This window comes from Homalodisca vitripennis, chromosome 4, assembly GCF_021130785.1.
Source record: "Homalodisca vitripennis isolate AUS2020 chromosome 4, UT_GWSS_2.1, whole genome shotgun sequence".
NCBI classification, from domain to species: Eukaryota; Metazoa; Arthropoda; class Insecta; order Hemiptera; family Cicadellidae; genus Homalodisca; species Homalodisca vitripennis.
This window is the reverse complement of record NC_060210.1, coordinates 195,417,531-195,433,998: the sequence shown is the minus strand read 5'-3', so window position 1 is coordinate 195,433,998 and position 16,468 is coordinate 195,417,531. Positions and strand designations below refer to the sequence as shown.

Sequence of the window (16,468 nt, the reverse complement as noted above, 5' to 3'; positions counted from 1 at the left end):
TAGTGAAATGGGACCGGTAATTTTCAGGTTTAGTAATGGATCCTTTTTTTGTGCTTTGGGTATATTTTTGATTTTTTTAAGGGGGATGGAAACTGGCCTGAGGAACAATTATTTAATAAACAAGTTTATTATATTATGGTGACAAATATCTAAATAATCCAGTTCCACACTCACATAACATTATTAATAAACAAGTTTTATTATATTATGGTGACAAATATCTAAACATTCCAGTCGCACTCACATAACATCAGTTTAAGAAAGAAGTTTTATTACATTGTGGTGACAAATATCTAAATAATCCAGTTCCACTCAACATAACATTATTAATAAACAAGTTTAATTATATTATGGTGACAAATATCTAAATAATCCAGTTCCACTCACATAACATTATTAATAAATCAAGTTTATTATATTATGGTGACAAATATCTAAATAATCCAGTTCCACTCACATAACATTATTAATAAACAAGTTTATTATATTATGGTGACAAATATCTAAATAATCCAGTTTATCCACTCACATAACATTATTAATAAACAAGTTTATTATATTATGGTGACAAATATCTAAATAATCAGTTCCACTCACATAACATTATTAATAAACAAGTTTATTATATTATGGTGACAAATATCTAAATAATCCAGTTCCACTCACATAACATTATAATAAACAAGTTTATTATATTAATGGTGACAAATATCTAAATAATCCAGTTTCCACTCACATAACATTATTAATAAACAAGTTTATTATATTATGGTGACAAATATCTAAACATTCCAGTCGCACTCACATAACATCAGTTAAGAAAGAAGTTTTATTACATTGTGGTGACAAATATCTAAATAATCCAGTTCCACTCACATAACATTATTAATAAACAAGTTTATTATATTATGGGTGACAAATATCTAAACATTCCAGTCGCACTCACATAACATCAGTTAAGAAAGAAGTTTTATTACATTGTGGTGACAAATATCTAAATAATCCAGTTCCACTCACATAACATTATTAATAAACAAGTTTACATTATATTATGGTGACAAATATCTAAACATTCCAGTCGCACTCACATAACATCAGTTAAGAAAGAAGTTTTATTACATTATGGTGACAAATATCTAAATAATCCAGTTCCACTACATAACATCAGTTAATAAAGAAGCTTTATTACATTGTGGTGACAAATATCTAAACATTCCAGTCCCACTCACATAACATCAGTTAAGAAAGAAGTTTTATTACATTATGGTGACAAATATCCAAAGAATCTAGTCCCCACTCATATAACATCATTTGAGAAAGAAGTTTTATTTACACAAATATTATTTTATTGAACTACCTTCCCTAAATATGTACATTATATATTTCTATAGAGAGCATACAATTTGGATAAAACATATGTAGTTTTTGTTGTTTATACACAAAGTTAGGCATTTAAAAAAAGTACATAACAAATTTGAATTTTATGATACATTCAAAAGTTAGACCTAATATTTATTATAATTATACTAAAATCATACCACAGGTTTCTGCCCTACTTCAGCCAATTTTCCCTCCTGAATTATAATATTAGTAACTTTTGAACATGATTTTTTGAAAAGAAAAAAAAAACAACTATGAAGATATCCGTTTCTATAATTTTGTTAAGGATCTAATGTGCTATTAGTTGTACAAATGTAATGTCAACATTAATGCATCTTTAGAGAGCATATCTGAAGAAATAAATATATCGTATCTTGGCAGAGTAAATACTTTTTGTGAATCTATCTTTATTGAAATTATATTAAACATGAAGTAGAATTCGTTTTTGTACATAGTCCTTTAATATTTTGGCATTTGCCATTGTCAAAAATGAAACAGTAAACAATTATATAAATATAAAAATACATATATATATATTTCCACTAAAATCTCATAATCTTATGGTATGATACCACTACTACTGGTATATTAGTAGGAAAAAGTAAAAAGAAATTATACTAAAATAGTATTGTATCATTCATGTTTAATCCAACTTAATACACAAAAATAGCAATTTATTGAATTCAATTCTATAATTTTGGAATCTCTCTAACAGTAATACTTTTTATTAAATTATAAATATTAACAAACCAAAGTATTGTGAACATCAAGTGAGTTATAAGACAATAAAATTAACAAGTTGACAATCAATCAGTAAATTTGCATGTGGTATTTGTTTCTTCCCGGTCTTTTATGTTAATAAAATCCAGAAGTGTAAGTGTAACTACCGTTACCAGAAGGCATAGCACCAGGCACACCTCCAGAGAAAGTGCAAGGACAGAAAGAAGAATGTAGTCTGGCTGGAACCTAAAGATCAAGGTCACATTACGCTATTGGTGCTGTGCTGGCAGGCACATTTATAACTGTAAAGTGTACCACTACGAGTAACGGATTAAGCAATCAACTGTAATTAAATTAAACAAAAATTTCTCATGTTCAATGAAAATCAAGAACAATTTACAAATAATACTTAATTACAACTTTTTTTCTTTGATTTAACCTTTATGTTCCATGATATGATTTAGGTTTTACTACAAACAAACATTGTTAATGTTTCGTTTCCCCAATAAATAAATCTTAGTGAATTATTAATGAAGTATATTTTAAATATATTTACAAATGTCCCATTTCATGTAAAATTCATATTAATTTATATAGTTCTTTACTAAATAATATTCTGCCCTATTTACATAATTATTAAAGTATTGTAGTATTGTTAAAAAACTATTAATAAAAAATAAATTTAAATACTTTTTAATGGTAATTTTGAAATTATTACTAATAGTTAGTAGTTAATACTTAATACTATAAAAATAGTACTTGTTTTGTAAGCATAAAACAAAAAACAAAATATTTAACTCGAAAATATTATAGTTGAACCTCGATACATCAACAAATTATTCTGTAGCTTGAGTATTTACCAATCCCCTTGAAAAAAACCCTTCTTGTTAAAAAAAAGATAATTCTAAATAATCTTAAAACTAAATTTCACCTCTGTAAGTCAGAGTGAGTCTACCTCTGTAACTCAAAGTCTGACAGTTAAATCAAACTTTAAATTGATGTCCACAAGTCAAATTCTACCTCAGAGCTCAAATTTTTTTTTCTGATCACACTATCTCGAAAACCCCATGAATAAATGTACCTTATAGCAGCATGGGTTAATATTCTGTTGATACTAGAGTCTGATTATAATTTTATTCTGGAAAGAAAAATACTTCTAAAACAGAACAACCTATAACTTAAATTACATATTACTTGATTTGTTTAAAAGAGCAAATAATAAATAACCAATCGATAAAGTTTCAACTAATATACTTTGTAAATTATTTGAGATAAATTAAATTTGAGATAGATTAAATTAAAATTTCATTTAATCTGTTGTTTAAAGACCCAAAGGTTAAATACTGACATTTAAATCAGAGTAGTGATGTACATTATTATGCCAGTGCCGAGTGGTGACGCAGATCGCAGTCAGCGAGCTGAGAGGACAACCTCCCGAGACTCCATCCGAGCTGAGCGAGAAATAAGTTTTGGCCACATCAGTGTTTCCCTGACCGCAAAGGGTTAAATATTGCAATTCATTCCCCTTATATTGCTGACATTTCATCTGCATATTTACATGAGTCACAATTTATTGTATTTATATTGGAAAGATCAGCCACAAAGATAAGAAATAAAGCTGAGCCTAAGATACATCCCTGAGGGCAATCAATCTTATATATTTTCAGTCGGAGGATAACATATTGCCAAACTCCTATTTTGACTTTTTGAAATAGGACCAAATTTCATGTTAAAACTATTAATGAGTTTTTAGAAGTTACTAATTTAAAAATTCCAAAGCACACAATATATAATATTTCATCATCCAACATTTTTATTATGACTAGATTGAATCTCTTTTCAGGTAGCGTTAGGTTTTTAATTCTCTTATGGGTCACAATATGGGAGTTACTTTATTTCCACTTAATGCAGGATCAAATATCACTTGCTCAAGAAAATTTATTAAGGATTCGGGAGGACATTCTTAAAACTTTTATTGTCTGTCCGTCTGTGCGATAACTCTTGAGAGAAAGGTCCTAGAGGGTTTAATCTTGCTCTGAGGAAGACCTTTATTGATTTTATGGTCCAAACTAAAGGTAAAAATACAATTTTCACACTGGTCTCATGGTTAACCATGATGAAAATGAGAAAAGTGCAGAATAAACAATCTGCAAACAAATTGATTGCAATCATGTAACATAGTAACACGTATGATGAAGTTGATTTGTTTTATTAGTTGGTATAACTTTTGCTGTCTTATCGGGTCTTTTGATACTTCACTGTATCGGTTTATTGTCTTCAAAACCAAACAAACTTTGATAGTTGAACTTCAATTTTGTTTTAAAGATTTAATACTACCTCTGTTAATTGAGAAAAGATATGGAGAAACAGGAAGGAGGAACCAAGCAACAACAACTTTCAAGTACGCAACCTTCTGTATTCTTGTATTCAAGGTAGTCAACAACATTTTGTCACAAACATGTACAATTCAGAGGACATTTCAAACAAAAACCTTTTTTAGTTGTGGGAACAACTTCCACGATTGTAAAAGGGAAATTAATTATCCATTATATATTTAGAATGGTTTGAATCTTGGGACAAATAATTATAAAGTGATGATGGTGAAATGAACCCTCCAACTTCCCATATAGTAACTTCTGCACTAGGAGGTCCACTTTATGCAATTTGCTGAGGTTTTTTTAAAGTGTTATCAAACAACATCCTTTTTGCAAAGTATCTTTATTTTCTATGATCTGATCTTCTGTCGTAGAAGTCTGCCACCTGTGAGGATAACCAATCTTTAACTACTTCTTTCATCTTGCTATCAGTGTTGAAGATTTTACCGCAGAGAATCTTCTTTAGGTACCAAAACAAGTGAAAGTCGGCTATACAGCAGGTGGTCAATCTGTTCCCAACCAAATAATCTCATGAGATTTTGGATTTGGATGGCAGAGTGAGGTCTGGCGTTGTCATAAGTTCAGGGTTATTTACTTATTGTTTAAATTTAAAAATTAGCGTCACAAATGTAAATAAAAATGGCCTACTTTGCAGTTGTTGAAAGTATTATTAGATATGGTTAAATAATTTGGGGCAATAGTACAGGCATTCAAAGTCAAAGTCAAAATGTTCTTTATTCATATACATCAAGTACAGAGATAGTGTCAAAAATTAATAAACCTAATTGGTGACATCAAACATTTAGAGTAGAATATTAATGTCCAGGATTGGTCATTTGGTAACATTCTTCAAGTGTGTAGATGGCCTGGTGTGAGAGCAGTTTATGGAGTTCAGTCTTTAGCTGTTTCCCCTTCTTTGTTCTTATTTCTATCGGTAGACAGTTGCTCAGCTTTCTTCCTATGTAGGATGGTTTTTTCTCATACTGTGCTAAGTGGTGAATGGGCAGTGGATACATAGTTGAGTTGCGGGTGTTGTAGTAGTGCAGGTCTTCAAGCCTTGATAGGTTTTCTCTGTCAACATATAAAATAACTTCTTGTATGTAGAGAGCGGTCACGGTCAAGATCTTTAATGTTGCAAAGACCTCTCTGCAGCTTTCCCGGAAATGAAGGTTTGCAAGGATTCTTATTGCTTTTTTTTGAAGGATTAGAATTCTGGTCATGTTAGCATTTGATGTCCCTCCCCATACAGCTAGACCGTATCTTATATGTGCCTCAAATAGAGCAAAATAGGCAGTACGTGCTGTAGTCAGATCACCAATTTCTTTAACCTGTTTGAGTGCGTATAGGCTTGAGTTTAGTCTATTGCATAGTTGGTCAATATGGGGTGTCCAGGATAAGCTTGAGTCAATTGTAATTCCGAGGAATTTGGTTTGTTCAACCAAGTTAACTTTGGTTATTGATCAAGTGCTAATAATCCAAAAGAAGGCTGTGAGAATTTTAACGGACACACCTGTGTTAGATCTTTGTAAACCTTTGTTCGTAAATATTGGTGTTTTAACTGTTATAAATCTGTATATTTATGAGGCATTAGTAGATGTAAGTAAAGTCACATAATGTTTTGAAAAGATATGATATTCATCACTACAATACAAAGAATAAAGATAAGTTATATCTGCTGTAGATAGAGCTAGATTAAGTAAAGCCACGAGTTACCATACAACCTTGTGTATTAAAATGTTTAATTTGTTACCTTTCACTATTAAAATTTTACCATGTCCGGTTTTTAGTAATAAATTGTGCTGTTGGCTAAAAAATAGGTCTCTCTATAATATTAAAAAATTTTTGAGCTGTGAGATTGATTATAAGGATATTTAACTTTAGAATAGGCTAGTAATTTAAGATTTAATATTGATGAAGCCTATTGTAATTTTATTGCAAACTATTAATGGGTAATAAATGGTCTACTGTCACACAACAAGAGAACTCCAGATGTCAATGGGCCACGTAGCTTATTCTTTATTAAACGTCGAAGTTTAGTTAGAGTATCACAATAAACGGCTGCATTTATTGTTCTTCCTCGTTCCATAAACTTGACTAACAATATTCCATGTCTATTCCAACACAGTCGCCATAACCTTGTGTGTAGAGATTGTTTGTTTGGCCTTGAATTTTAACATGCGCCACCGGTATTTCGTTGATCGGTATTTAATTTCTGGGGTTATCTGAGAAATCCATGTCTCCTCATCTATGACAGTGTTCTCTAAAAGTGTGTCACCTTTCTCATGATATCGGATCAAAAATTCAAGAGAACAACCCATTCTCTCATTTTGTGTTCCCCTGTTGGGTTGGGAACCCACCGTGAGCACAATTTGTGAAATTTCAAATGTTCAGAGACAATTTTGTGCAATGTCGTTTTACTTACGGTCGGAAATTCCAATGCTAATGATGAAACGATAAAATGGTGATCTTCATGAATCTTTTCGATTCAGCTGTGAAAACCAGATAACTAATCGTATTTCGCAGTCAGCAAGTTGATCAATTGTTTTGAACATCTTAAATTCGCACAGAACACAGTACTCTACAATGATTTCACTGCAAATGGCGTCATTTTGTATGCAAGGCAAGCTGGGAGTTGGCGCATATGCGCATTGCACTGCTTGCTCACCACTCGAATAGTTACCACAAAACAGACCTTACATTCCAAATGACCCTTGTACACTTAAGAGAAATCTGATGTTAAATCAGTGAGGATGTCTTCTATATACACTGACTTTAATCTTCACTCCTAATTGGTGTAATGGTCCGGGTTCGAAATTCACTGGCAAAAGTTACGACAGCAACAGAACCTCAGAAAATGAGGAAGTTTTGTCAGTGAAACAAGTTTACGCATTGTGCAGTCTTTGGACGCACTTGCATCAGTATTGCTATAAGCACTAATAACATCTTTAAACTTATTAAATATTGTTATACAAAGGAATTTTATTCCATAATGTGTATTAATGTGAATATTCCACATATAAAATACAGCTCTTTAACTGCCCATTATAATCTATCACTAAAGAAATATGCACTGTATTCTGACAAATAAAATAGATAAATACTATTTCAGATGAGGAAGAGAAAGGAATATAATCAGATTGTAATTATAAATTCTTTATTGGAGAAAGTAACAAAATTTCTTATATAAGTATCTACTGTCTATCTGCAGTAGGTTGAATAGTTTCTCCACCCCGAATTTGACCCCAACCGATTAACCTGGAAATTGAAAACATCATTAATTAATAACAGAATAACTGTAACTTTTAGAAAGAATTTATATGGATAAAACATTATATGAAGCAATAGGTGCAATAAGGACCTATGGGACTATAGGTACTTCTTTGGGAGAATGTTAAATTGGATTCTTTATATTATGACATGTATTGGCACAAAATGTCATGTTATTATTTTACTCCATATGGTTGGTCCTTTTTCTATACAACCAATATTTACTTGATCATTTTTAATCCCTGTTATTGAAAAGATAAGTGGGAAGGTAAGTATTATGAATATGTGGTTAATTTGTTTAGTAATGTGAGGTATTATATATACTGTATTTTGTTTCCAATGAACCTATATTTTTTATTAACAACATGGATAAAGTTTTTGGTTAATCTAATAAAAATGAGAAAAGTTTTAAATCCACCAGTCCTGAAATTTGGATTCACTTCAAAGAAAAAAAAGAGGAATATTGAACAAGGTTATGTATCATTTAACAGTAATAAACCTGTAAAATTTCATCTACAATGGGTAAACAAAGGAAGTAGCATGTTGCAGATAAAGAACCAACAACAGTAAGTTCTAAGGTTGATAAGAAGTTAACAAGGTGTTATACTTTAAGTTACTGAAGCAGTTTATTGATCTTTACTTCCATACAAGAGGATACAAGTTACTGAAAGCAGTTTGTTGATCTTAACTTCAACACAAGAGGACCAAGTTACTGAAAGCAGTTTGTTGATCTTAACTTCAACACAAGAGGATCAAGTTACTGAAAGCAGTTTGTTGATCTTAACTTCAACACAAGAGGACCAAGTTACTGAAGCAGTTTGTTGATCTTTACTTCAACACAAGAGGATCAAGTTACTGAAAGCAGTTTGTTGATCTTAACTTCAACACAAGAGGACCAAGTTACTGAAGCAGTTTGTTGGTCTTTACTTCAACACAAGAGAATCAAGTTACTGAAGCAGTTTGTTGATCTTTAATTCCACACAAGAGGATCAGCTGTGGTGTTTGGGCCTTAGTTTTAGTCGACTAAAGAGCACACCCAACATCAATAAGGCTTCTTTGTGTCAATAAGTTGTGTCTTTAGAACATGTAGGTAAGTAGGTTTGATCTGTTAAAATTATTTTACATATTTTGTATAACTACATTTTACTGTTATACAATTAGCATTTTTATACTGGAAACATATATTTATCAAATTATGAACAATTGTTTCATTCAAGCAAACTAAATTTTCAATAAGTTTGAACAATATTTGTTAGTTTAACTTAAAATAAACTTAAGTAACTAGCAGTTTATCTTTACTTTCCCTTGTTTGTTTGACACCATACTTAAATCAAAATATTTATCGTAAGTCATTCAGTTTATAGGCCCTTCTTGTAGACAATAGATTAAAACAGGTTCTCTTGAAAAGGGACCTATTACTTACAATGCTTTACTTTTTTTCTAGTATTTATGTATGTGAACCTAAATTATAACCTCATCAGTATAATTATACAGAATTGAGTGATACAGATTTTGACAGGACAGCTCTTAACCTACATACAAATGTAATAAAAATTCAAAACTTATTAAGCCAAAACACAAATTTGCACCAGAGGCCCTTATTGGCCTCATAATCTATATTTACTGGTTAACAGTGGTACAACTGTGACACCAAACTGATCAGTTGTAGCATAAAACACATTTATTGACTCTTAGTCAGTATTGATTGTGTCTGCTGCGACTGTGACACCAAGTTGATCAGTTGTAGCATAAAACACATTTATTGACTCTTAGTCAGTATTGATTGTGTCTGCTGCGACTGTGACATCAAGTTGATCAGTTGTAGCATAAAACACATTTATTGACTCTTAGTCAGTATTGATTGTGTCTGCTGTGACTGTGACACCAAGCTGATCAAACAGTTTTACACATCACATTGTTCAGGGTCATACCGAAGCGACGGCTGCAATTAAACTGGGAACAAAAATATTATGCAACTAACAATACAACTGATGTGGCGTATCCTAAAAAGTGGCAATTTTTTAAACCAAATTGACCACTCGCGGTTACAATAAATTTTATTTCACTCTTTTAACCCGGAAGAAAAATTACTGCCTCTTAAAACTGTTGCATACAACGATGCTTTACTGTACAGTTTATCAAAACAATGTAATAATTTGCTATCATATGTTTTTTGTGCTCACAAATTTTTTTAAACGTTAAAAAACAACTTTAAAGCCTTAAAATTACAAGAAATAACCGTAGGAACCCACATATTTCAATTCTGCATTTAATTAGGCTATAGCATGTAAAAATTTCATACCCTTAGGGGAAGAAATAATAATTTTATAATAAAAGAAAATAAAACTGTTACATGCAAACTTTTGGAAAATAAAATAAAATAAAAATCACCAATGACATAAAGTGTGTTTCAGTTTCAGTCATTGAGCGTATGAAGTTTGTTTTCAAATATGTTACTAGTACTGTTTTATATATTTACAATAACAGTAGGCTTATAAAAAATTGAGTAAGCGTAATTTTAAATATGTTTGGGCAAACACATTGGATGACAGCTCTTTTGGCAAAGATAACAGACAGTTCTTGATTTTTTTTCTATTACTCCTGTCACATTTAGTCCCCTTATTTGAACAATCCCAACAAGTGTTCACCTGGTTACCAGGTAATTTGATCAATGAAGAAAAACATCCTGCCCTAGGCCTACCCAGCACACCACCATTCCCTCAGTATTTTGAATAAGAAAGGATATTTTACGATTATAAGATTTTTTCATAAATATTTTAAAATTATATTTTTGTGGTTTGAAATATTTCTACGAAAACAACTAAAGCATTTTAATCGACATTTTCCCTTTTAAATCTGTTTGATACAATGATTCATGAAGTGATAGGTGAATCCAGGATTTTCAATTTCCGAATCAGATTTAGAATCTTAAAAAATAGATTCCCGAATATTTATTTTAGAATAGCTTTTTATTAACCTACATATTGTTTAAACAAAATTCAACCAATCCAATTTCTGCCATTATTAATCCTTTGGGAACCGTCTGATAATATACAAAGTAATCCAAGAATCTGTTATAAACTGATTTGCAGAGGTTCAGTGAAATATATTTTAAGAGCAAAGTCATATCTCTAACTTCTACTATAATTTGATACATTATAATATGACATTAGAAAATGAAAGCCTTATTGCTGAGTCAAGTAATAAATCTAAAGCCATCTGGAATGTCATCAATAGTGAGAGAATTTCAAGAAGCTACCCAGTCATGTTTGCTGATGACACCGTTCTTGTAACGAGTGGCAATGCCGTTGAAGACCTGGACATTCGTACCTTCATATCAGTCAGTATGGCACAACAATATTGCTCAAATAACGACCTAGTTTTTAATGCTGCAAAGACAAAATATCTCGCTTCTGGACGATTAAAAGAATGCTTAACTGAGCCCCCAGATCTTCAGAGAGTTGACAACACAAAACACTTAGGCCTAACTCTGGATCAAGGCCTCTCCTGGAGCAATCACACCGACCAACTGTGTTCAAGGCTTAGCTCTGCAATCTTTGCAATGAAGAGGATTAAATCCATTGGTACCTCTATCGCTTTGAAAGCCGCATATCACGCTCTGTTCGAATCACATGTTCGATATGGAATAACTCTGTGGGGAAGTTCATCTGCCGGCAACCTTCATCGTGTCCTGGTATTGCAGAAGCGGGTTATGCGGATCATGGCAGGACTACAGCCACAAGAATCTTGTAGAGAGGCTTTTAAATCTTTTGAGATACTCACAGTAGTGTCCATATACATCATCAAGTTAATCACCCACGCCTCAAGAGAAAGATTACCAAGGGTTGGTGACGTCAACAGCTACACAACAAGACGGGCAAATGATATATCCCTTCCAGCGCATAGAACAACCCTTTACACCAAGAAGCCTTCCTATAGCGGTGCAAGACTCTTTAACATGCTTCCAGAAAACTTCAAAACATGTGACTCTAAAACTCTGAAGAAAAGACTGCACAGCCTGTTGATAAACTCTACAATTTATAGTTTGAATGAGTTTTTTAATTCTGTTAATGCTATTATTTAAGACATGTATGTGTATGTATATGCATTCATATATTTTCTCCTCATATATATTTTATTTTACAGAAATGTTAGTTAATATCAAATTTTAAAGATATTTTCTCTTTGCATTTATAATAATAGTTTTAAACTAGTTTACCTACTTCTTGATGACATCAATTTTTACTGCATGTGTTAACTCTGTAACCATTCTTGATGAATGTGTGAATAAAGATATTATTGAATTGAATTGAATTGAATATGGACTTTTTAATCTAAAAAATACGTGCATCAACTTGTATCACTTATTAAACTTAAAATGTTTGAAAAATGTCAAACAACTCCTAGTCATTAGTGTTGGACCGGATCACTTTTAGCATGGACTTTACTTTGACATATTTCAACAGATCAGTAAACAAGAATTACTGGAAAGGCCAGTGCTTAGTTTAAGTAAGATACAAATTTCCCAATTATTTTAAATGTAGCTGTCCTTCAATTATAGAACAATACACAACCTCCATAGCTAAAATGATAAAATACTATGTACATGTGACTAATGGAACAAATTTTACAAAGACACAGCTCAAATTCTGTTGAAGGTCTTAATTTTTTTCATCACATATTCTCTTCATCACCTCTGCCTGTCAATCAGTTTTCATACATTTCTAAAAACATTGTGCATGCCAGACTAGGAATAATTTACGGTTTGATTAATATACCACCATGTATTTAATTTTTAATTACAAAACATTGTTATAATGTCACTACATCTTTTATTTAAGTATAACAATTTCATGTTTGTTTAATATTATTAACTGTATTGTTTCGGTCATCGTTCTTGTTTTATTTTTGTATATTAGACTATTTTCATTGGTTACTAATTCCCAAAGTCAGTAACCATTTTAATATGATTGTAACTTTGTTTAGTATTAATTATTTTATCACTAATTGTGTAGTTATCAATTTATTTATTTATGTTTAAACTACAGCATTAAAAAAGTATTGATTATAAAGAGTTGGTTGTATTTTAATTCCATAAATTAGGTAAATAATAAGTATATATACTTACTATTTATTATTTATCTATAATAATATATATAATATCTATAATACACCGGGCTCTGTGGTGTAATGGTAGCACATTCACCCGGCAAGTGACAGATCCGGGTTCGAGTCCCGGAGCAACTACTTTTTGTGATTCAATCATTATTGAAAAATTGAATAAGGCTATTGCCACTTATACAAATTTGATTAATGTAAACAAAAGTCGTTTGACAGGTATTTGGTCTTCCAATCATATCTTAGTTGAGTTATTTAAACACATATGTGACAGATACGGCCAAATACAATATAATTGAATCGTAAAAAGTGAGGGCTCTGTGGTGTAATGGTAGCACATTCACCCGGCAAGTGAGAGATCCGGGTTCGAGTCCCGGCGGAGCAAGTACTTTTTGTGATTCAATGTTTATTGAAAAATTATATATACATAAATAGACACTATACATTGTTAAACGTACGATAATTATCAATGAATTTCGATAATCGATAATTCCTAGTTAGCTGACATTTGTACCATAGACGTAATTATTTATGCTGAATCGCGGTAGGAAGTAGGCTCTTTTTGTTAACTAGACGCGGTGCGTGGACATTGTTTGTTTAGTTAGACCGGTACATCAGCTGATCGAGATGACTACGGCGATACGTTCCGACCCGGCTCGCTGGAGAGAGAGGGGGATCAGTCGAGTCTTGAAGCCACGACGAGAAGGTGCAGACGTCCTGTTGAGAATCGCAGCTCTTCCTCTAACCCTATAGTTTGGGATTTAGAGTAATTCCTTTTATCGCGTGTAAATTTAATTCAAGTTTTTAAGTTTTTTTTCAGTGCGTATTAAATCCCTATCTTCAAAGTAGTAAGTCCCGTACCAGCGTTTAGTTAATATCTTTGATTTTTTATACTGTTGTAATTAAAATTTCTAAAGTTTCCCATCTTTCAGAGTCTGAGAATTAATTCAATTTTTTTTTAAGTATTGTGAATTAAATTTTGGTCATAAAGTTAATATCAAGTTTTGTGTTATATTGATTTTGAGTATTTTGAGAAGAAAACTTTTTATTTTATTTTGTTAATTTAAACCATTTTTTGAGAAGTATAAATTTTTAGTTTCATTTTAATTTTAATTCATTTTTAATCAGACTCTTAATTAGATTTGTTCGATTGTGTGAAGTTTTGAAGAAAATCGAATCAAAAGTTTGTAAACTTTGTTAATTTTTTGGTGAACTTAAATTTCGGAATAAATCAAGTATTTCCGAAAAGTTGTTTTAATTTATAAAGTATTAGCTCCATATAAATTTAATATATGTGCTATAATAACGGTACACATTCATAGACAAATTATGGTAACCTTGTATAACACAATATATTTAATACTTCTTCACATGTGAGACATGGGGCAGGATTTGTCGTTTGGTCGAGGGTTTTAAAGTTTTTTTAAAACATATCCAACAAATAACTTTTGTTTGAACAAACAATATTGGGACCACCAGCATTTATAATTAAACCGTACACTCAGGTTTCCAACCACTACAAAAAGAAATGCTTTTTAATTCCCTACAAAATGTAAAATGGGAGAAATTTTAAACATGTCATAACTGTAATATAATAAAATAGTTGTTACAATACTTACAATTTTCACAAAACAAAGAGAAAAATTCCATAATAGTGACTGTATTTCTGTTTACTGCTCAAAGAAAAATCCCAATCCCATACATAACTAGAAATTAAGTAGTAATAATGTGAGTTTAAAAGCAATAAGAGAACAGATCACACAAGATGTAGATTTTATTAACCCTTTGAATGCCACAAGGCAAAAAATTTAGTACAAAAGAAATGCACTAGCAACTATATTGCAAGTCATATGCGAAAAATGCCAGGGAATAATAAGAAGTATTACCGGGCTTCCGGAAAAACAATATATTTTTTTTTATTTTTCATACTATTTTTATGAAACAGGTATTAAAATGTTTGTAGAAAATTGTATTACAATAAAATGTTACAAAACAAATGAAACAACATAAAATAATATTAGTTTTGGCATGTCAAAACCAAAAAATGTATAAAGCAATTTTTATTTTTTAGTTTTTATTTTTTTTGACAAATTAATAAGAAACAATTTTACTATGGGAAGAATTTTTTAAATATTCTTTATAACATTGTTAATGTGAAAAAAAATAATGGTTAACTTTTTTACATAATTACTATAGTTACATAACAATGCTTGAAATTATGTACATAATGAAAAAATCATTTTTCAGTACCGGTAACACAACACTAAAACAAAAATTATTAATGCATTACTTACATTTATCCTTTGGTTCTAAAGTATATCTAATATATGTTCTTCATATTTTCCCAAAAAATATGTACACACACACAAGCGCGCGCACGCAATCACGCACACGCACGCGCACGCAAGCACGGGAGATACCAATTTAACAAAATCATTTTAGAGATCCTAACCTCAAAACGATGTAAACACAACCATGTGACCGAACGTATTATTTTAGATATTACGCATACTATACGTAGCGAGTTGTTTACGCGCCAACGATGTTACGCGCCCGGTTGATCACCGCCAGCTGTTGTTGCTTCTATTATTCTGTGATTTTTTTAACTTCACTAATATAAAGTACCATGTGAACTATTATTTATCTATTGCAGGATAGTTAACAAATAAAACAATATTGGTTGTGAAAAGAATTCATGAAAAATAAAGCGTTAAAAATTACGATAACAGACGGCGACGACGGATCGTCGCCTGGCACTTTTCGCACAGTAAGTCGGCGACGATCCATCGTCGCCGTGGCACTTTTCGCAAGGGTTTTTGGCGACGATGTATCGTCGCCGTGGCACGCAAAGGGTTAATATAAGAATGGTTGTACTAATGAGTTACTCGAATATGTTTAAAAATTTAACTATTACTTGAAAAAATATAACAGAGACAATTTGTTGCAATGTTCAAATAAAAGCTTAGTAAGATTTTATTGAACACATAACGATGTTCTGAAGCACCGATACGAACCTTGATATGCAGCAACATTAAAAATTTTAAACTTTAAGAGATGTAGTAAAATGACTTGCAGCTTTTCTTCAACATTAAAAATTTAAAACTTTAAGAGATGTAGTAAAATGACTTGGAGCTTTTCTCCATAAGAACAATGTTAAACCTTATTCAGTTTTACGACCTTAATTTTTATCATAGCGTAATGCGAGACATCATATTTTAAATATATAATTAATTAATAAGCATCCAAACGCTTTTTAGGTTATTTTTTGTTGTTGTTGTAAGGTGTATAGTTTTTTAATATTCAAACGATAAAGTACAACAAAGTTTGAGATTTTTCTGAATAACCCATAAAATGTTGATAAAACTGAAACATTTTTTTATGCTTATTAATTATATATTTAAAATGAGACATCTCCATGATTCTACACCTAAATTAAAGATATAAAATTGCATGTGGTTTAACATTATTCTTATGTGGAGAAACCCAAGGTCTACTTACTCCAGCTGGGTCTTCAGTGGAATTTGGTAACTCAAAATGCAAAGTCAAAATTTTTCATTAATTTAATTTCACTTTTTCTCTGTTACTACTTCAAGTTATTTAACTGTAAT

The 16,468-nt window shown here is 31.1% G+C and overlaps 1 protein-coding gene across 1 annotated transcript in view; it reads right to left on the bottom strand.

Annotated features, from left to right (window-relative positions):
- Positions 1 to 7,612: 7,612 nt before the first annotated feature.
- Positions 7,613 to 16,468, bottom strand: part of LOC124360841 (eukaryotic translation initiation factor 2 subunit 3) — a 72,622-nt gene continuing 63,766 nt past the window's right edge. Inside the window, 1 exon segment of the mRNA XM_046814791.1 lies at positions 7,613 to 7,730. Coding sequence (XP_046670747.1) covers positions 7,667 to 7,730 — 64 coding nt within the window. The 3' untranslated portion in view covers positions 7,613 to 7,666.